Genomic DNA, 22,387 nt, shown 5'->3' with positions numbered 1-22,387 from the left:
AGATCCTTAGTGTAGGTGCTGAGTGTTTGATCATTTAGTGACTGATGTATCAGTCACTTTCCTTAAAATCCAGTAATTCCTTGGTTATAAATGCTGTGGGTTATTTCCCTTGTGAATGACTTGGGAGTCTGGGACACTTAATTGCCTCTTTGAATCTGGAGACTTTAATGTATGTGATTTCGTCTCATTTCCTTTAACTGAGCTCAAAGTTGGAGAACATCACTGTCTCAGGTGTTGTCTCTTGGATGACTTGCTTTACTGTCATCCTCAAACTGAACTATGTCCTGAACAAACAAGAAAATTCATTACCTTCTGCATCTACTTTGATCTCTTTTAAAGACCCTCTAACTTAATTGTGGTGATACCTCACTATCTTCTGGGGAGCAGGAAATGACCAGCTTCTGTGTTATCAGCTTCAGCCCCAGGAAATCAGCCCTCCTCCCACTGCCAACCTGGACCGGTCCAATGACAAGGTGTATGAGAACGTGACGGGTCTAGTGAAAGCTGTCATCGAGATGTCCAGCAAAATCCAGCCAGCTCCTCCAGAGGAGTACGTCCCTATGGTGAAGGTAAAATGCAGTCACTGTATGGTGAGGATGGCCGCCTTTCCCAGGGAAGCCAGAGCTGATGTTTCGGGTATAAAGGCACCACCAGATGGTGACAGTGCCCCTGAGAAGCATCGTTAGAAATTGCCGTAGCTCTCACTTGCTCCTATCCGCAAGCACTAGTCTGGGAATACACACTGAAGCAGTAGAATCTTCTGATTACTGTTGCTTTTAAATTTAGAACATAGGTTGTGTGGAATGTTATATAAAGTTACTGTTCAGTGTCTGACTAAGGAAGTAGTGTTGATAGTGCTTCAGGAAAGCCAGGGGACATCTTCAGCTGTCTTTATACAGGTGCCACCACCTTGTTTTGTAAATATGTTCTGGGAATTGAATTCAAGTCCTTTTACTTGCAAATCAAGTACTTTCTGCCTGATCTATCTGCCCTACTCCTGTGGTGGTTTTCTTAAGCTGAACAGTGGACTTTTATGTGAGTAAAAGTAATAATAAGCCTGTCCTGGTGGTCCCATCTACTCATCTGAGGCAGAACAACTTCTTGAATCCTGAAAATTCTAGACCAGCCTGGAAAATATGGAAAGCCCCTTCTCAAGAAAAATAAATATAAATAAGGGCCGGGTGGTGGTGGCGCACGCCTTTAATCCCAGCACTCCAGAGGCAGAGGCAGGTGGATCTCTGTGCGTTCAAGGCCAGCCTGGTCTACAGAGTGAGTTCCAGGACAGCCAGGACTGTTCAAGAGAATCCCTGTCTCGAAAAACCATGGAAAAATAAAATAAAATAAGGAAGAGGGAAGATGGGCATGGTAGCATACACCTTTAATTCCCAGCTCTCCAGAGGCAGAGGTGGGTGGATCTCAGTGAGTTCCAGGACAGCCAGGGCTACACTTGGAAACCCTGTGTTGAGAGGAGAAAGAAAGAAAAAAAAAAAGAATAAGGAAACAAAGGTATGTGACAGTAACAATTTCCCAGGTGGTGTACAGTGATACTGGATCCTGGGAAAGGAGAGAGTGTGGTTTTCAGGTGTTATTCCTTAGGAGCCATCCTTCATGGCCTGAAGTTCACAGAATAGGCCAGGCTAGCTGGCCAAGTGAGCCCTTTGCACTGCCTCCTAGCACTCAGATTACAAGCACATGCTACTGTGCACAGCTTCCTTCTACCTTGGCTGTTGGAGATGGGATGCTTTCACAGCGCACACTTTACTGGCTGAGCCATCTCCTCCACCTGCACTTCATTTTTGGGGAGCAGCCTCTCCACAGCAGCTGCACCGTTGTACTTTCTACCACAGTACTCAAGGGTGTCATTTCTGTCTTAGGTACTATCGTTGATGTTGTTGACTTGGCTATCCTGCTGTATGAGATCTTGTCTCACTGGTTTTGATTTGCCCAGCAAATGTAAAGGAACATCTTTCCATGTGCTTTTTTGGTCATTTGGATAGATTTATCTGGAGAAATGCTCACTTTTTGCCTGTGTTTATCTTAATAATATCTTTTTGTTTTTTTGGTGGAGCTGTGGGATGGAACACAATCTCAGTGTAGGTGCAGATGTTCTTTACAGTGCTAGCCAAGCTGATGACGAGATACACTGCCACTTAATCCACTGTGCTTCATTAAAAGGCCTGGCTGAAGTTCCTATGTGAACCCACAGCCAAGCTTGAAAAGTAAAGAACTATGTATATGGCTCAGCAGTTAAGAACACTGGGTGCTCTTTTAGAGGGTCCAGATTCGATTCCTAGCACCCACATGGTGGATCACAACCATCTATAACTCAGAAAAAAAAAAAAAAGTAGAAATATAGCTCTGGTAGTTGGCCTACCATGCACAAAGTTATTGGCTCCATCCCTAGTCCTGTAAACAGCATGGTGACATGTGCCTACTGTCCTAGCACTCTGGAGGCAGAGGCAGGAGACTCATTTCTTGATAGTGTCTCACTCTATAACCCATTCTGGTTGGGCATGAACATCATAGATCCTTCTTATCCTCCAAGTACTGAGGTTATGGGAGTACAAGTGTGAGCCATCATGCCTGGCTCACTGTTTTGACGTACTAGATCTTCAGATCTCTTCCCTACTCTCCTCTCTTCCTCTCCCTCACTCTATCCTCTTTTCCTCTCTCTCTCTCCCTCTCCCTCTCCCTCTCTCTCTCTCTCTCTCCCTCTCCCCCTCTCCCCCTCTCCCTCTCCCTCTCCCCCTCTCCCTCTCCCTCTCCCTGTCTCTGTCTCTGTCTCTCTCTCTCTGTCCCTCTCTCTTTTTTTTTTTTTTATTTCGGGAACTGAGGACCAAACAGGGCCTTGCGCTTGTTAGGCAAGCGCTCTACCACTGAGCTAAATCCCCAACCCCTTTTCCTCTCTCTAAAAGTGTCTCATATAACCCAGGCTAGTCTCACACTCTGAGCAATCCTCCTTCCTCAGCCTCAGAAGTATTGGAATTACAAGAGAATGTCCCCGCACCTAGGCTCTTTTCTTTACAACTTCTGCTTAGTTTTGGGTGGTGTGCAAAATTCAAAATGGGCTCCCAAATAAGGCCCACCTTGCCTTCAGGCAATGGGAACTTCTCTTTAGCCAGATTCAATGCACCCTTTGTCAGCTTGTCTGAACTGTGAGGGTGCCACAATCTTCTTGGAAGCCAGGTGGGGGAAAAAAGGAAAAGAGTTACTTTTCACATTGCCTGTGGGAGCTGCTGATGTGAGCATCTGCTCTGGGCATGAGCACAAAGGATAGTCAGATGTGAATCTTCAGGGACGGGAACCTAGCAAACATGTAACACCAATCAGTACTCAAGCAAACACAGATTTATGTGTTCCTTATATATGACCTGTGTATGGTGGCTCATGGTGGTAATCTCAGAATTTGGGAGGCTGAAGAGTGGAAATTACAGTAAGTTTAGGCCAGCCTTGGCTACAGAGTGATAACCCTATCTAAAATAAAAAGAAATTTTCCTTACAACTGGCAGAAAAGAAAACAGTAAAGTATGTGCCCGAGAGAAAATATCAGTGTTGGCCTGACATCTTCGTATGTCCTAATCCTTCTGTGGTTCTTGTCTTAGGAAGTCGGCCTGGCTCTGCGGACCTTACTGGCCACCGTGGATGAGACCATTCCTGTCCTCCCAGCCAGCACGCATCGAGAGGTAGGCCACAGTGCTGGGGGTGGGGTCATGCTAGAGGACAGTTGTGATGCTGGCTTAGTCAGCCAAGTGCCCAAGATAAACAACTTCAGTTTCAGAGGTTTCAACCTGTGAGTACCTGGCTCCAGTATTTCTGTACTGTTGAGAGGCGGATGGCATGAAGGAACAACTTGATAGTCTGAAGGAGAGGGAGAAAGCAAGTCTTAGGCCAAAACACACCTTTGAGTTGGAACTCTGGGTGATCACCTTCATCCCACCAGGCCCCACCTCCTTACCCATAAGTCTCAGCTTCCCAAGTAGTGTTGATATTCCCTGTAAAGGAGATATAAAAGTCCTCTTAATGTGTCTCCAGTTGCTTTAGGGACCCAAAAATTCACCCAAGATACTGCCCCTGGCAACAGGTACATGTAGCCTGGACTGGCTACACATGGAAACTTCTTTCCTGCTCCACTGGCCAAAGTGCTGGATTACAGGCAACTGCCACCATGCCCACCTCTGGCTGCCTTTTAGTAGTGGTCTCATTTGTATGACTTCTAAATGAAAGGAGCCACAACCCTCCTCCACTCGTCCCTTTTCTCTCTATCTTTCCTTTCCTCTCCTTTCCTTTCCTCTCCTCTCCTTTCCTCTCCTCTCCTTTCCTTTCCGTTTTCCCTCCTTTGGTTTTTGGAGACAGGGTTTCACTGTGTAGCCCTGGTTATCCTGGGGCCCACTCTGTAGAACAGACTGCTCTGCCTCACCAGTGCTGGGATTAAAGGCGTGTGCCACCATCCCCTGGCTCCCTTTCCTCTTTCTAGGTACTATGTGCTATCCTTCAACCTGTCCTGCCTGGGCTTTTTGTTTGGTTGGGTTGTTCTTCTTTCTTTTTCTATAATAAAACAACAGAATGTTTTTATGTTGCGTGCTGCTTTGCCTGCACTTGTGCAGTCCCCTTGGAGGCCAGCAGAGAGAGTCAGACCTCCTGAGTTAGCGATGGCTGTGAGCCATCGGTGCGGTAACTGCTGACCCGTGTCTCCACTTACAAAACTTGCCAGATTAGTAATGAAAACGTTCAAGCATCCCTTGAAGTGCATTGTCCACGTCAGCCCTTCTCCAAGCTGTCCACTTGTGTGTGCACCCTAACCATGAACACCGGTGGGTCTTTCCTGACACCGGCGATGGCCTACTGTATACCCACCCTGCAGCCTTAAGCTCTGATCCTTGGGTTGTGTGTTGAATGGTACTGTCCACCCCCGTCTCTGTGCAACCTCTGCTCCCCTGGAAGGTGTTAGGCTCCTTTCTCCTTCTCTTGTATGGCATCACATTTTGGAGTGTGGAAAACTTTTTTTTTTTGCCTCATTTTTTTCTTTAACTGTTGTTGCGTGTGTGTGTGTGTGTGTGTGTGTGTGTGTGTACACCTAAATACATAAATATGACCTGCTCAGTCTATATGTTACTTGTATATATGTTTTCAAGGCTGACCAGTTGGCATTGAATAGCCAGTTGGTCTGCCCTTTTCTGGGGAAGACTATTTGTTCCACTCTCAGCATTCCTCAGTTGCTTATAGTTCTTCGTGTAGGGATGAGGCCTCATGGGCTTTCACCCTCCCACATTAGCACATCTATTGGTATTATCCTTGTTTAGCTCCTGTTTAGGCAGCAGTAAAAGCTAGAGAACAAGGAATTTGCTGTGAGACTGTCTCCTAGGAATGTTAGAAGCTACATCCATAGTCTCACTAGCATAGGAGAGCTTTTTGAGGCAGGTCCAGGCTATATGGTCTAGGTTGACTTGAACTTGAAACCCTCCTCCCCAGCCTCTCCAGAGCCAGGATTACAGGTGTGCAATGCCATACCCAGTTGACATTGGCATTTTTTGGTAGCCCAGGCTAAAGGATTGTATAAATGTGTGTCCTGCTAAGTGATAGCCCCATAGCTCTAGCCAGCAGCTCTGAATGTGCCATGTTGAGTCCTACTTGAGGTGCTCTGCTGAGCTGGAGCAATTCACATTGCAAATGCTGCTGGTTCATCCCTACTGTGTGACATTAAAAGAGCCTTTCTTTGATCCTGCTTCCCTTCTCCACTGCCTCCTCTCCCACCTGCCAGACAGCTATGCTCAGCCCAGTTCTCTGCAATGACTTGCTCTAGAAGTATCAGTGGCCACTCAGGTTATAGTCTTCCTCACTCACTCCTGCCAGGCCTCTCACTGGCTCTTCTGCTGCTCTTGAGCACGGCCAACCCCTTGTCATCTTTTCTCTTTCCCCTCCTCTTCCTCCTCCTCCTCCTCCTCCTCCTCCTCCTCCTCCTCCTCCTCCTCCTCCTTCTCCTCTTCCTCCTCCTTCTCCTCTTCTGTTTTTGTTTTTGTTTTCTTAATTTCTTCTTGGGAGCACTGCCCAGGTTCTGATTGCCACAGCCAATGGGTGCTGCATGCTTTTCCCCATTTCCTTCCCCAAGCAGTGGCATCACCTGACACACCCAGCCCTCATGCCCCATCTTGTTATAGAAAACACTCCCGGCCCAGTGAAGTAGGCAACCCCCTATTGGTTGTGAGTTACTTCGCACACATGTGTCAATTCTAGGTCATCTCATTCTCACAGCCCTGTCATTTCCCCTGAACTGATAGCTTCTCATGTCCCATCCTTACATTCAACCTTCACCCTGCTATCAAAGCCATCTTTCTAGAACAGTCCTCTAGATTATGTCATTTTCCTTCCCCAGTGGTTCATATCACCTTGAGTAAGATGGAGTTCAGCTTGGCATGGTCCTTGTAGTCGAAGCTGCTCTACTTGTGCAGTCTAGTCCAAATCCAGCTGTTCTCTGCCTTTCTGAGGCAGAGGACTAGCTCTCTGTGTGCTACTTATTGTGGCCATTATCCATTGAGCTTCAGGAGCTCCCTGCAGGCCTCTCCCACCAAGTCTAATTCCCTCCTTCATCCACAGCACAAATTAGTCATTGCCCTGGGATCATTAAAGAGCAGATGTCTCAGTCCTAGTCACTATTTATTGAATAAGCAGGAAGGGCTGGGTGTGGTGGCGCAAACCTTTGATCCCAGTACTCCATAGGCCAAGGCAGGTGAATCTGTGAGTTTGAGGCCAGTCAGGATGACATAAAGAGACTCTGTCTCAAACAAGCAGGAAGAGTTGTGAGCCCTGCAGGGCAGCATATGCTCCACGGCCCCAGCTAGCCCAGCAGAGTGTGGCTTGAGGATGTCCCCTGACTCTGGCAATAGGAAGCAATAGATATAGGAAGCCTATAGTTAGACTACTAAGACAAGATATAGAAAGCCTACAGAGATGGCTCAGTGGTTTAGAGCACTTGCTGCTCTTGCATAGGATCCTCACTTAATTTCTAACACCCACATGCTAGCTCACAACCAAATGTAACTCCAGCTCTGTGGGATCTGAAGCCCTCTTCTGGCCTCATTAGTCACCTGCACACACATGACATGCACACACACATAATTTTTTTTAAATATTAAAACACAAGAAAAGGTCTGGAAAGAGTCAGCATAGTAAGAAAGCATGACCTTGATCTTTATCCTGCGTGGCCCCCATCAGGTCACTTGGTATTAAGATATTTACATTAGAGTGTGCATGCTTGGAATAGATCACCTCAGGTTCTGTCACATTCTGTGACTATAAAATGAAGCAAAGTCTACCACACACTGAAGTTAGAGACCAAGCAGCAAGCTCAGAGAACAGGGGAGTCAGTCATGGAGGCATGAGAGCTGGAAAGGCTGCTGGCGCATGTATGCACATATGCAGGCATGCAGGCACACGAGACCACACTGCAGTCACTGAATTTCCGAAGTGGACAGACAGATTGGCCTGGAATTTACTATAATAGACCAAGCTGGCCTGGAACTCAGAGATCCTCCTACCTCTACCTTCTGAGTGCTGGGATTAAAGGCTTGCACCACCGTGACCAACTTATCCTGTTACTTCAAAGGAAAAAAAAGTTTATTCGAGGGAAATAAAGTTTTATTTTGTCTTGGAGGCCCAAAGAAAGACTCAGAATGGATGCCTGGGAGTTGATCTCCTGACCCTCTCTTGTCTTCCCAGATCGAGATGGCGCAGAAGCTGCTGAACTCCGACTTGGGTGAGCTCATCAGCAAGATGAAGCTGGCCCAGCAGTACGTCATGACCAGCTTGCAGCAGGAGTATAAGAAGCAGATGCTGACAGCTGCTCATGCCCTGGCTGTGGACGCCAAGAACCTCCTTGATGTTATTGATCAAGCAAGACTGAAAATGCTAGGGCAGACACGGCCACATTGAGCCACTGACCATCGAACACGGCTTTCTGCCCTTTGGGAGATCTTCTCTAGCATTCCACCAGCAACAAGGAAGTAACCGTGTCCTCGGACGCCCGCACTCACAACTCCAATGAATGACAGCTAGCTGAAAGTCTCTCGTATAAGTTTAACCACTTATGTGTGGTTTTGATTTTGTTATTTTTCTAAATAATGTTCAGAAAAGTCTGGATCCAAAAATGCAGCATTTTTCTGAGAATGAAGATTGTACATTAAGAAGCTTTTAAAATAGACTTGGTGTTGGAATTGGGACGTGTGCTCCTAGAAGTGGTAATTCCTACTGACCATGGCTTCAAGATGGAAGAGGAGTGTCTGAGGAGGGAGGGCTCCCCAAGACCACGGAGGCTGGCCATCCTTCCTGCCAGAGTTCCTGGGTTCCAGTATGCTAATCTCATTTACAGAGAAAGTGCATAAAAGCTATATTTTGAAGACTCAGTGGTTTCAGAAGAAAACTTCTGCTCTCCCTGTCTTTTCTTTCCCGTGGATACTGAAGCATTGAGTTGCGAACTCTCTGTAGAACTGATGATAACTCTTGTCTTTCCTCACCAGAATTCTGTGCCAGTTTTTTGTAGCAATGTAATTTTTCTTGGGAGCAGAAATGCTTTGTACCAGAGCACTCCCAGCTGCATCGAGGTTCCGGAACCATCCCTGTTCTCCATTTTTATATAATTTATAAGAATGATTAAAGCCATGTTGACTCTTACAGCCACTGGAGCTAACTGATCTTCATTGCGTCTGTCTTCCCAGGGAGGACCCCGCAGGACAGACAGGGGTGTGGTTCTCTTTAGATGTCCGCTTGTCACACCATGCGTTCTGTTAGATGGTTTTGAAAGCATACCTTCCCTTTAGTTTGTCGGGGGATATAAATTATTCTCAGGAAGAATATAATGAATTGTACAGTTACTCTGACCTATTAAAAAGGTGGCGCCAGTAAAGTTTGTGTTGCTGTCGCATGTTTTTTTGTGGGGGAGGTCTTTTCATTTAAAATTGATGAGGGAATCTGTGAGAAACTGTCACTTGCAGGAGCTTTTATGCATCACTGGTCTCTTCCTTTTTCTTGTCCGAAAGTGGAGGACTCCACCATAGACAACAGACCAGCCTAACATGCCGTTCCACTCTGTCAGGGGCTTAGGGAGTTTTGTTTGGTTTTGATTTTTTTTTTTTTTTTTAAGATTTATGTATTTATTATGTATACAGTGTTCTGCCTGCACATGTCCCTTCAGGCCAGAAGAGGGCGCCAGATCTCATTACAGGTAGTTGTGAGCCACCATGCTGGGAATTGAACTCAGGACCTCTGGAAGAGCAGTCAGTGCTCTTAACCACTGAGCCATCTCTCCAGCCCCTTTTTTTGGGGTTTTTTTGAAACAAGTCTTAGCTGTCCTGGAACTTGCTCTGTATACCAAACTGGCCTCGAACTCACAAAGATCCACCTGGCTCTACCTCCCGAGTGCTGGGATTAAATGCGTGTGCCACCACCACCTGGCCTTGATTTTTTTTTTTTTTTTTTTTTTTTTTAAAGAGGGTTAGTTTTTTGTTTGGTTGGTTTTGGTTTGGGGGGGGGAGTGGATTAGGTTTTTTTTGTTGTTATTATTTTGTTTTGTTTGTTTTCCAAAACAGTCTCATTATGTAGTTCTGACTGTCCTGGAATTCACTATGTAGACCAGGCTGGCCTTGAACTCACAGAAATCTGCCTGCCTTTGCATCCCAAGTGCTGGGATTAAAAGTGTGTTACCACTATGCCTGGCTTGGTTTGGTTTTTAGAACGTATTTGTTACTTTATTAATTTTTCATTCATTTGTGGGGGTGTGTGTGTGTGTGTGTGTGTGTGTGTGTGTGTGTGTGTGTGTGTGTGTGTGATGGTGCTCATACAGAAGTGTAGAACACAACTTTCAGGACTCAGTTCTCCCCCTCTATGATAGCTTCCAAAGACTAATCTCAGGTCAGACTGTTGCAAATGCTTTGACCTGCTGAGCCTGCTCACTAGCCTCAATTTGGTCTTTCTTGTAGCCCAGGATAGTGTGGAACTCATGGCAGTCCTCATGCCTCAGCCTCTCCAGTGTGTAGGTAATAGGCATGAGTCACTATGTCTTGCTTTCATTCTGTCTTGATTCAAAAATGCAGAACTCCCAGCATTTGGAAGGCAGAAGCAGGTGGATCACTGTAAATTCAAGACCAGTCTGGTCTGCATAGCAAGTTCTAGGCTAGCCAAGGGGAAATATATATATATATATATATATATATATATATATATATATATATATATATATATATATAAAGACCTTGTCTAGGAAAGGAAGGAGTGGGGAAAAACACCTTGGCTAGTGAAGTCATGGATCTTGGAGGAGAACCTAAAATTGCCACTTTGTTAAGCCAATATAATCCCTAACTATACTCTTAAGCTTTTGTCCTTATATACATAGGGAAGGTAGTCCTCACCCCTCATGAAGGAAACTTCTGTATGCAACAGACTGAGACCATCACAGAAAACCATGGCTGATGAAAATGCAGAGTTGAGGGTGCAGTCCATGGGTAAATGTAACAACTCTTGCATGGAAGGCTCGGGTCGTTACAGAATGGGGGTGGAAAGACTGAGAGCCAGAAGAACAGGAATTTTTTTTGTCAGATTGTGTCTCCTAGGAATGTCAGAAGCTATACACATGAAGCCTCACCAAGACCTGAACATGGATGACATCAGTGGATATGCCAACATAGGTGGGAAAAGACCGCAGGCCCCAACTCTACACAAAGAACTACAGGCAACTAAGAAATGCTGAGATCAGGAGAAAGTCTTCCCCCAGGGAAGCACACTAATTGGTTGTCTAACACCAAATGGCCAGCTCCGAAAACATTCATCATACAAGTAACTTAAAGACTGAGCAGGTTGTATTATATATTTAGGAATACAAAGAAAAAAGGCCATGAACTTGAGGAAGACTTCCCTTTGGATGTCTTCAGTATGTAATAGTCCATCTAGACTCTAGGAAGCTGCCTGTACATGGGTCACTCTGTAAGGGAATTGCTAACTCTGGTCTCCCAGGCTCTTCCTGATAGGAGCCACAAACAGAAGAAGGACTCTGGGAGAAGACTAGTGACAGAGGTCCCCAGGGAGTGTGGAGCAAATGCCCAGGTAAACATGAAACTCCCAAGAGCAAACTCAGTTCCTTCTTTGGACATGTGACATATAGGTCATCTGAAAAAAAGGATCAAGGATTGTCAGCCTCTTGAGCTGTGGCGTATCCAGAGTTCATCTTTATCTTTAAGACAGCAAGTATGAGATAGGGGTGTAGCTCTGTGGGAGTATTTGCATAACATGTATAAAAGAGGGTGTCTCTGCCCCTCACCCATCAGAGGCCAGCCCTTTCTGCTATGACCATCAAATCTCCAGATTCTGCCAGATGTGCCAGGAGACAGAGTTGACCTGAGCTCTCATGATGCAGCAGGAGAGGGCTCACCGTGCTTGGCACCTTTGCTTCTGACTGATTTTCTAATGTTCACCTTGCTTTTCCTCTAAGGCAGGGTCACAGGTGAGTCTCACACCTTGTGCCCTGAAGATAAAGACACCTTGGCAATGAGAACAGGTGGAGGCAGGTGCTGAAGCAGTGTGTGGCCAGAGGACAGATGTGGTGCATGGACCTGACAGGGCCATGTGGAAGCCATTCACAGCCCTCATTGAACAGCCTTGGGGTCTGAACATGATGGGGAGGTCAAGTTTAAAGACTCATCTGACACTCAGGTCTTAAGTGACTCCACTTGATCCTGCCTGCCTATCCATACAACTACCTATGGAGGCAAGCCACATGCCTAGTGGCCTAGTCAGGAGAGATGGAGGCTTCTTCACAGACCTCAGAGCTCTCCAATTTATATTGCTTAAATTAAGAAGTAAGTATAAAAGAGCATGTAAATGCAATGCTCACCGAAGCCTTCACAAAGGAATTCCCTACACAACAGATCACAACAGATCAAACAGTGGAACCCCAGTAGTCCTGTGCCCCCAGTACCACTTCCCAGGAGACAGCCAACATTCTGGGTGTCCTTACCAATGCCTGGGATGTAACTTTGAGGAGTTGGAACGTTTAAGTAGCCATGTATGGTAGTACAAGCTAATCTCAGCTGTCAAGGAGACTGAGTTTGGAGGATCCCAAGTTTAAGAGTAGCCTAGACTACACAAAAAGACCTGAGGACCACCTGGGTGAATGTTTGCAAGAATGTTTTTTCAGATGGGCATACCCAGCTAGCGCCAATGTGAGAAGGAAGAGAATAAGACAGGCCCTAGGATGCTCCTTTTCCACCAAGGTAGATCCATTCTGACTGGACACTTTGTAGACAGGTATTTATTTGGGCCCTCAGCTCACAAAAAATGACAGAGACTTATTATTAATCATGGAAGCTCAGCCTATAGCTTAGGCTTGTCCCATTAGCTCGTATAAGTTAAGTTAACCCATTTCTTTTTATCTATGTGTTGCCATGTGACTCATGGCTTTTACTTCTGCATGTCTTGCTCCTTGTAGTCCAGCTGGCAACTCCGCCTTTATTCTTCCCAGAGCTCTCTGTGTCCGGAAGTCCCTCCTAGCCTCTTCTTGCCTAGCTAATGGCCAGTCTGCTCTTTATTAAACCAGTCACAGTGACACATCTTCGCACAGTGTAAAGGAGTATTCCACAAGAGCGCTTTGACTGTGTGTTGCTCTCTTATGCTATTCCATTTCTGGCTTCTTTCCCTCAGAATACTAGCTTTGAATGCCTATTTACTTCGTGTACCGGAAATCATTCCTCCTCGTGGAAATATTCCGTGGCTCAAATGTCACCACAAGCTTACCTAATAGACCTGTTGGTGAGTCAGTTAAAACTGGAACCAGCTGGTCTCAAGCATGCCACAGTCCTCCTGTCTTAGCCTCCCAAATCTTGGGGTAACAGGCATGAGCTACTGTGCCTGTTGTTTTACCATTTCCAGGTGGGTGGTGGTTTGTTTTGTTTTGGCAAGTGGGGGGGAGGTAGGGAGGGGAATAGGAACTGAGACAGTCTCATGTAGTCCAGCTGGCCTCAAACTCAGTATATAGCTGAGGCTATCCAGTGACCTTGATCTGGTCCTCCTGCCTCTAGCACAAGTGTTAGGATTTCAGGCATGCAGGTGCATCATGCCTCACTTCGTTTGTTCTCTTTGAAGCTGGACTCTGAGATGAGGGTGTAGCCCTGTAGTAAAGCACTGTCTAGCCTGTGGGAGGCCCCTGGTTCAATTCCCTAGCACCAAGAAGAGGGAGGGTGCTGGGTGTCAGCATCAGCATGCCAGTCTTTGGTGAGGCATTTATTTTCTTACTTTCTCCCAGCCTGCGGCCTTTGCTGCCTTCATGAATGGTGGCTGTATTGTTTTGTTTGCTGGCTTGTTCCACAGGGTCTCCTATGAAGTGAGGGGGTTTTCTTCTTTTTTTTAGCTTTTTTTTTTTTTTTAAGACAAGCTCTTGCTATGTAGCACAGGCTGTCCTCATACTTACAGTAATCCTCCTCCTTTCGCCTCCCAAGTGGTGAGCCTTACAGGTATGAGCCACCACCCCTGGCTTCAGTGGTTCTTGGTCACCCAAGCACTGTTGGGTATGGGTTCCATCTTATAGAGTGGGCCTTAAGTCAAATCAACTCCCTTAAGCTTTGTGCTACCATGCCCTAGCATATCTTGCAGGCAGGATACCATTGCTGATCATAGGGTTTTTCATGGCAGGGTTGGTCTTTGCAATTCTCCTTGGGTAGAATGCAGAGTATCTTCTCATACCAGAGATGCTAGAATATAGGGGTAAAGACTCTAGGCAGGCACCAGCTCGACTTCTCCCATGTTCGGTGAGTTGTGCAGGTGTTATCTTCAGCAATGGGGTCTTGCGGTCAGTTTGCAGAAAGCAACCTATTGGCAACATCCTGGGTAGTTTGAGAATTCCCATGGGACCCCTTTGGCCAACAGCTCAATTAGATGTTACCCAGTCCCAGTGCTGGAAGCTTCATTTGCTAACAAGAGATGGCCAGGTGGGGCTCTGTCTCTCCCGTTATTTGGCGATTTCATTTAATTCACCTTCATATAGGTATATATTTCAGGAAGCGTCTACTGTATTAGGTTTCCATACTACCCCTCAAATGGTCCTTAATTTTAGCTGTCTCTCCCTGTATTCCTTCCCTCATCCTCCTCTCCACTACCTATTTGATCCTTCCATCCATCCATAGCTTTCTGTTGTATTTCCCTTTTCTAATGAGATCTGTCTGTAACCCCTAGTCCCTTACTCTGTACCTAACCTCTCTGGTTCTACAGATTGTAGCTTGATTATCATTGACGTAACAGCTAATATCCACATATAAGTGAATACATACCATACTTGTCTCTCTGATTCTGGGATACCTCACTTAGGATGATTGTTTTCTAGTTCCGTCCATTTACTAGAAAATTTCATGATGACATTGTTTTAATGGCCAAGTAATAGTCCATTGTATAAATTTACCACTTTCCCCCACATTCTCCTGTTGAGGGATATCTAGGTTGTTTCCAGTTTCTGGCTATTGTAAGTAGAGCAGTTATGAACATGGTTGAGCGAATGTCTCTGTAGTAGGATGAAGCATCCATTGGATATATACCCAAGAGTGGTATAGTTGAATCTTTTTTTTTTTTATAATTTAACTTTATTTTATGTGCATTGGTGTGAAGGTGTCAGATCCCCTGGAAGTGGAGTTACAGACAGGTATGAGCTGCCATGTGGGTGCTGGGAATTGAACCTGGTTCTCTGGAAGAGCAGCCAGTGCTCTCAACCACTGAGCCATCTCTTCAGCCTTGGTATAGCTGAATCCTAAGGTCATACGAGTTTGTACTCCCACCAGCAATGGATAAGTGTTTACAGCATGAGATGTCACTTGTTTGTTTGGTTGGTTGGTTGGTTGTTTTGGTTTTTTGAGACAGAGTTTCTCTGTGTGGCCCAGGCTGTCCTGGAACTCACTCTGCAAAGCAGACTGACCTCTAACTCAGAGAGCTCCACCTGCTTCTGCCTCCTGGGTTCTGGGATTAAAGGTGTGAGCACCACCACCAGGCTTGTCTCTTGTTTCATCCATCTTAGCCATTCTGACAGGTGTAAGTAAAGCAGCTTTGATGTGCATTACCCTGCTGGCTAAGGATGTTGAACATTCCTTCAAGTGTTTCTCAGTCATTTGAGTTTCCTCTTTTGAGAATTCTCTGTTGAGCCAAGTGGCTGTGCAGCTGGGGCTACACAGAGAACACATCTCAAAAAAACGAGAGAGAATTCTGTGTTTAGATCTGTACCCTTTTTTAAAAAAATTTGTTTGTGTCTTTGGTTGGTTGGGTTTTTTTGAAGATAGGGTTTCTCTGTATAATAGTCCTGGCTGTCCCAGAACTCACTTTGTAGACCAGGTTGGCCTTGAACTCGGAAGAGATCCATCTGCCTCTGCCTCTGGAGTGCTGGGATTAAAGGCGTGAGCCACCGCTGCCCAGCCCACTGTTCATTTCTAATTTTGTTAATTTGGATATGCTCTTTTCAGCTTTTAGTTAATTTGGATAAGGGTTTGCTTTGCTTCTTAGGTCCATTTGCTTGGAATTTCTTTTTCCATCCTTTTACCCTGAAGTGATGTCTGTCCTTGATGTTAAGGTGTGTTTCTTGGATGAGTAGAAAAATGGATTCTATTTTTACATCCATTCTGTTAGACTGTGTCTTTTTATTGGAAAATTGAGACCATTGATGTTGAGAATTACCAATGAGCAGTGTTGTGGATTCCTGTTATTTTGTTTGATGGTGGTGGCGGAGTGTGTGTGTGTGTGTGTGTGTGTGTGTGTGTGTGTGTGTGTGTGTGTTTCCCCTCTTTTGGTTTGCTGGTCTGGGATTATTTATTTCCTGTGTTTTCTTGAGTATTGTTAACTTCGTTAGGTTGGAGTTTTCTTTCTAGTACCTTCTGTAGGGCTGGATTTGTAAATAGATATTGCTTAAATTTGGTCTTATTATGGAATGTCTTATTTTCTCCATCTATTGTGATTGAAAGTTTTGCTGGGTATAGTAGTCTAGGCTGGCATCTGTGATCTCTTAGAATCCATAGCACATCTCTCAAGGCCCTTCTGGCCTTTAGGATCTCCATTGAGAAGTCAGGTGGAATTCTAATAGGTCTACCTTTACATATTACTTGGTCTTTTTCCTTTGCAGCTTTTAATATTTTTTCTTTGTTCTGTATGTTTAGTGTTTTTATTTTTGTGTGCTGTCTTAGTCAGTGTTCTACTGCTGTGAAGAGACACCATGACAACAGGAACTCTTTTAAAAGAAAGCATTTAGTTGGAGCTTGCTTACACTTCAGAGGTCTAGTCCATTATCTTCCTGATGGGGAGCATGGCGGCACACAGGCAGACATGGTAGCTGAGAGTTCTACATCAGGTCTGGATCTGCAGGTAGCAGGAAGAGAGGGACCCACGGGCCTCGCTTGGGCCCTTGAAACCTCATAGCCAGCCCGCATTGACACACTTTCTCCAACAAGGCCACATATCCTAATTCTTTCAAATAGTGCCTCTCTCCCTGGTGATCAAGCATTCAAATCTATGAGCCTGGGGGGGGGGGTATTCTTATTCAAACCACCACGTGTGCTAAGGGAACTTTCTTTTCTGGTCCTGTCTATCTGGTGTTCTGTATGCTTCTTGTACCTTGATAGACATTTCCTTCTTTAGGTTACAGAAGTTTCGTCTATGATTTTGTTGAAAATGTTTTCTGTGCCTTTGACCAGGGTTTCTTCTTCCTCTATTCCTACTATTCTTAGATTTGATCTTTTCATAGTGTCCCAGATTTCCTTGACGTTTTGTGCCAGGAGACTTTTTTTAGATTTAACATTTTCTTTGACCAAGGCATCCACTTCAGTTGTGTCTTCAGTGCCTGAGAGTTTCTCTTCCATCTCGTGTATTCTTTTGTCGAAGTTTGCCTGAGGTCTTGTTTGAGTTCCTAGATTTTTCATTTCCAGATTTCCCTCAGTGTGTGCTTTCTTTATTGAGTTTATTCCCACTTTCAGGTCTTGAACTGTTTTATTAATATTCTTCCACTGTTTGTGTTTTGATAGATTTAAGGGATTTATTCACTTCCTCTTTAGGACCTCTATCATATCCACAAAGGCTATTTTAAGGTCACTGTCGTGTGCTTCAGCTGTGCTGAGGGACTCAGGTCCTGCTGTGGTAGGGTTGCTGGACTCTAGTAGAGACATATTGTCCTGGTTGTTAGTGTTTTTATGCTGTCATCTAGGCATCTGGTTTTAGGAAGATTGTAATTCTAGGTGCTGATACCTGGTCTTGTCTTTGTTGTGTGGGTGTTTTGTTCCTTGGTTTCTGTTGCCCTCTCTGGTTCTTAGGAGAGAGTGATAGCTGTGTGATACCTGGTAGAGAATTCTTCAGGGATCCTGTTAGGTGTGGCCACTAACACAGTTCCAGGTAAAATGTGTTTCTGAGTACTGGGAGCTGATACTTAGGAATGGGGATGGGTTGGGGCAGGGGCCCGAGTGGGTCCACAGGAGAGAAGAAAGCAGGGTATTCACCAGGATCTGCTTATTTCCCTGGGGATGGGGGCAGAGTGAGGAGAGGCCACAGCAGAAGGTCTGCTTTAGAGCTGGGAATGAGAGGAGATTGGACTTGGAGGAATGGAGGGAGAGGCAAAGATCTGCAGTTAGCCTGTTTGCTTCTGTGGTCAGAGTAGCCTGCAGGTTCCCAGAGAGTGTCTGCTGCAGTTGGGGGCTGGGATAAATCAGTGAGTGCAGGCAGGGAGGTTAGGAGGAGAAGATCCTTGTGACTGACAGGGGATGGGGGCGGTAATGGAGGCCTTCGAAGCAGTTCTGCTGCAGAGCTGGGGATGAGACTGGGGGATTGGATTTGGAAGACCTGAGGGAGAGGTGAAGATCTGCAATTAGTCTACCTGTTTCCCTGGTCAGAGTGACCTATGGCTTCAGTGTATTATTTTTAAAGATTTATTTATTTATTATGTGTATATACATTATGTACATATTATTATGTATATATGTATTATGATTTCTTTGTTATGTATGTAGTGTTCTGTCTCCATTTGTCCCTGCACGCCAGAAGAGGGCGCCAGATCTCTTTACAGATGGCTGAGAGCTACCATGTTGTTCCTGGGAATTGAATTCAGGACCTCTGGAAGAGCAGCCAGTGCTCTTAACCTCTGAGCCATCTCTTACCTGAAAAGCTGGCAGAGGAATTGATGAACACATGGGGTTTCATTGCACTTATTCAGCTGGAAGAGAACAAGCATCTTTAAAATACATTTTTAAAATAAAATACGTGAAATTCTTGTGTCTTTTTTTTTGAGATGTTTGTTTTTAAATCTTTTTAAAAAATCTTTGAGTATGTAAGTATATGTACATGATCTGTGGGGGTCAGAGGACAACTTCATGGTGTCAGCCATGTTGGTTCTGGGGATCAAACTCAGGTCGCCAGCCATGCCCTTACCAGCTGAACCATCATCGTGCCTGCCTGGTGTCCCAGCTCTTAGGGAAAGCTATGTTGAGGTCTTAGTTTGTGTTAGTTCTTTTTTACAAGTTACTGTACTTTATGTGCATGACGGTTCTGTCTGCCTGGAAGTGATGTGTACCGCCTGTCAGCCTGGTTCCCATGGAGGTAAGAAAGCGGCATTGAGTCCCCTACAACTGGAGGTAGAGATGGTTGTGAGCCACTGTCTAGGTACTGAGAATCAAAGCTGGGTCTTCTGCAAGAACATCAAGTACTCCTAACCACTGAGCCATTTTTCCAGGCCCCTAACCCCTTTTAGGACAGTGACTCACTATGTAGACCACACTGTCCTGGAACTCACTATGTGGACCAGGCCAGCCTGGAACTCACAGAGCTCTGTCAGCCTCTGCCTCCTACATGCTAGGATGAGGGTGTGTGCCTGCCTCTGCCTCTGGTATGTGCCTCTGTACTTGGAGTGGGTTTGGTTTTGGTTGGGTTTGGTTGGGTTTGGTTGTGCTTTGAAGGACAAAGCCAGGGCCTTGGGTGTATTAGGGTAACATTCTACTGCTCAACTACCCCTCAGTCCTTTTATTTACTTGAAAATTAAAAATACTTGACACTGTGTGTGTACATTCTATGTCATGTGTGGTCAGGGGACACCTTACAGGGATCATCAGTTCTATCATGTGATAGTAAAATAGCATTTTGACAAAGGATCTCTATGTCACCCTAGCTGGTTTAGAACTTGATATGTAGACCAGGCTGGCCTAGAACTCACAGAGATCTGCCTGCCTCTGCCACCACAAGTGAACACCATTAAACAAGAGTGACTTGTTTTATGATTTTCTGGGTCTCTCCAGTTTGCTGCACTGTGTGATGGTGTGATGGTTACACATTGCTTGTCCCGTTCCAGGGCTCACCTGGGAGTAGTCAGTGGGGGGCATTTACACAGGACTACAGTCCAAGCTGCTCTTTGGGGAAGCTGTTGAGTGCTTACCACTGTGTCCTGCTCTGTGGATGCCTTAGCCACAAAGTGATTGCTTGCTTTGGTTTTTAGAGTCAAGGTCTTACTGTGGGGCCCAGGCTGATTTTTTTTTAAGATTTACTTATTATGTATACAGTGTTCTGTCTACATGTATGCCTGCAGGCCAGAAGAGGGCGCCAGATCATTACAGATGGTTGTGAGGCACCATGTGGTTGCTGGGAATTGAATTCAGGACCTCTGGAAGAGCAGCCAGTGCTCTTAACCGCTGAGCCATCTCTCCAGCCCCCCAGGCTGAGTCTGAAGTTTCCTTTCCTTTCTTTCTTTCTTTCTTTCTTTCTTTCTTTCTTTCTTTCTTTCTTTCTTTCTTTCTTTCTTTCTTTCTCTCTCTCTCTCTCTCTCTCTCTCTCTCTCTCTCTCTCTCTCTCTCTCTCTCTTTTTAGGCTTTTCTAGACAGGGTTTCTCTGAATAGCCCTGGCTGTTCTTGAACTACCTCTGTGTACCAGGCTTTTCTTGACCTCAGAGATCTGCCTGCCTCTGCCTCCTGAGTGCTGGGATTAAAGGCGTGCGCCACCACCGCCTGGTGAGTTTCCTTTTCTGAGACAAGGTCTTGTTATGTATCCCAGACTTCCTAGTACTCACTGTGCAGCCTGCTTCAGCTTCCCAAGTGCTGGGACCACAGGCATGTGCTATCACCGCCCCTGGCTTAAGACACTCTATTTCTGTAGGCTGTCGGCCTGTGGTATCTGTCTTGTGTGGGTTTACCTGGTGCGTTCTCACATCCGCTCAGGGAAACCCCACATAGTCATCACCCAGAGGACTGGAGAACCAGAGATGGTACCTTGCTGGGCTCTCTATCCAGGGTCACTGACTTTGGGGGGACCGCTTGTCCTTGTTTGGAATTATCACAGAGGGGACTCCCAAGGGTATCCCGCACGCGTGCAGGGAAACATGCTAGGCAGATGCAGTGGCAGGCTGGGCGAATGCATGCCATGTGGGCATGGCGGTGGTGGTGGCAGCAGCCAGTAATTCACAACCCAGACACTGCATCTACACGGAGAGTTTATTATAACAGAGAGATGAAGGAAAGAGATGATAGGAAAGAGGGAGACAGAGAGAAGGAGAAGAAGAGGGAGAGGGAGAGAGAGAGGGAGAGAGAGAGAGAGAGAGAGAGAGAGAGAGAGAGAGAGAGAGGTGGATGGTGCGCACCTCATGGGAGGAAAAAGCAGAAAGGGGGGGATTTTTCCTCAGAATGAGGCTTTTACATCAGGACACAGGGCAGCACCAAGGGGTGGGATTTCAAGGGGTGGATCAGAATATTAACATTGCTCCGTTTTGATTATTATAAAAAGAGGTGAGTTACGGGAGCAAGTGGGGGAACAAGGGCACTGAATTCTCAGGGCAGATCAGAATATTAACAGTTCCCATCTCCTTTCTTGGACTTTGGTGATTATAGAGTACACCGTAAACATCAGCATGGCCCCATCCAGCCCCCCTGGATGATTTGTGTCACCTGCTAGAAGGACAGCACCCAGAGTCACCAAGGCCTACATTTGTGGAAGTTCCTCACCAGCGTTTTTCTGTCCGGAGGTTGATTGCCAGTTGCCTAGTGAGCACCCGTTCCTATGGCAACATGGAGATGTTTGGCTTGGACTAAGATGAGGTACATGGCTGGATGCAAGTGCGTCTCCATCTGCTGTGTGGTGGAGCATGGGAGCCAGGTGCTTCTGGGTCACCGTGTCTCCAGGGGGCTGTTATTCAAAAAGAACAGCATGATGGGAGGCACCCACAAGCAACCACGGAGAGCTGAGAGCAGCAGAGGGAAGACATGACTCCTGCCTCACGCCTCCGCTTCACCAAGCCCACACCTGAAGAGATTCCAGTGTTCACAGACCACTTCACAGAAGGCCCAGGGGTCTCGGTTCCTCACAAGCAAGGTGCCATTGCTTGCAGGCTTCAGGGTACCAGTGAGGCCTGGCACAAAGGACCGTTGAGATCTGGGAGTGTACCTTCCAGAACAGAGTCTTATGTCCACATGGTACGGAGAGCCAGAGGCCTCCTACTCACACTCAGATGTGCTTGCCTTCTGAGACTGCAGAACACACCAGCTGCTGCCCTGACCGGGGCTACATCCCAGCATGCATAATCACACCAGTGTCCTCGGGGCTAGCTCAGCATTCCTTTGTAAACGAATCAGCTTACCAAGTAAAAGATGGCAATCATTTGAAACTTTTTTTTTTTAAGGGTCTTGAAATGAAACTTTGACTGGTCTGACCATCCTCTTGCCTCTACCTCTCAAGTGCTAGGATTGTAGGCATTAGGATTTTAAGAGCATTAGGAGAAAGCAGTGTTCAGAAAAGAATAAGACACACCCAAGGTGGGGAAGAGGATGTGCTTCCCAAGGGGGAGGAGGAGAAAGTAAAATGTACCTAAGCGTGGTATAAGCATCCCCTAGAGTAAGAAATCACTTGTCTCAGCATCAGGCACATAGACCATTTTGGTGGTTCACAAGTTACATCTCCAAAGTTTGCTAAGGTGCCTCCTCTTTTTTTTTTTTTTTCTTTTTTGGTTTTTGATACAGGGTTTCTCTGTGTAGCCCTGGCCATCTTGGAACTAGCTCTGTAGACCAGGCTGGCCTAGAATTCGGAGATCCACCCACCTCTGCCTCCCTAGTGCTGGGATCACAGGCGTACACCACTACCGCCTGCCCCCCTCCTTTTTTTTTTCTTTCTCTTTCTGTCTTTTGATGAGTGAGGTGGTTCTGTGGATCCCTGGGATGGAATTATATGATATGAATTATAGTGATATGATGAAATCATAAGAATTGTAGTCTGATATGGTGAAACCAGGAGCCAACAGGGTTGTATAAGGGTCTTAGTACATGTGCTTTCCCTACAAATGGGGTTTCTGGTGAAATCCCTACAGAATTGCAGGTTTGTGGCTGGAAAGGGAGAAAGGCCTGAAGCGGTTAACTGTGCTCTGAAATTC

At 45.9% G+C, this 22,387-nt stretch overlaps 1 protein-coding gene across 31 annotated transcripts in view; it reads left to right on the top strand.

Annotated features, from left to right (window-relative positions):
- Window positions 1-8,896, top strand: part of Ptk2 (protein tyrosine kinase 2) — a 228,806-nt gene extending 219,910 nt beyond the window's left edge. For all 31 annotated transcript variants that reach the window (XM_052747987.1, XM_052747980.1, XM_052747975.1 and 28 more), the window contains 3 exons: window positions 414-569; window positions 3,603-3,683; window positions 7,714-8,896. In XM_052747987.1, the coding sequence (XP_052603947.1) occupies window positions 414-569; window positions 3,603-3,683; window positions 7,714-7,926 (450 nt within the window). In that variant the 3' untranslated portion in view covers window positions 7,927-8,896. The remainder of the gene's footprint in view (window positions 1-413; window positions 570-3,602; window positions 3,684-7,713) is intronic.
- Window positions 8,897-22,387: the final 13,491 nt, after the last annotated feature.

Source organism: Peromyscus californicus, unplaced genomic scaffold (assembly GCF_007827085.1).
Source record: "Peromyscus californicus insignis strain IS unplaced genomic scaffold, ASM782708v3 Scaffold_20__1_contigs__length_68692818, whole genome shotgun sequence".
NCBI lineage: Eukaryota > Metazoa > Chordata > Mammalia > Rodentia > Cricetidae > Peromyscus > Peromyscus californicus.
The sequence above is the reverse complement of the archived record's forward strand: the minus strand, read 5'-3'. Positions and strand labels throughout refer to the sequence as shown.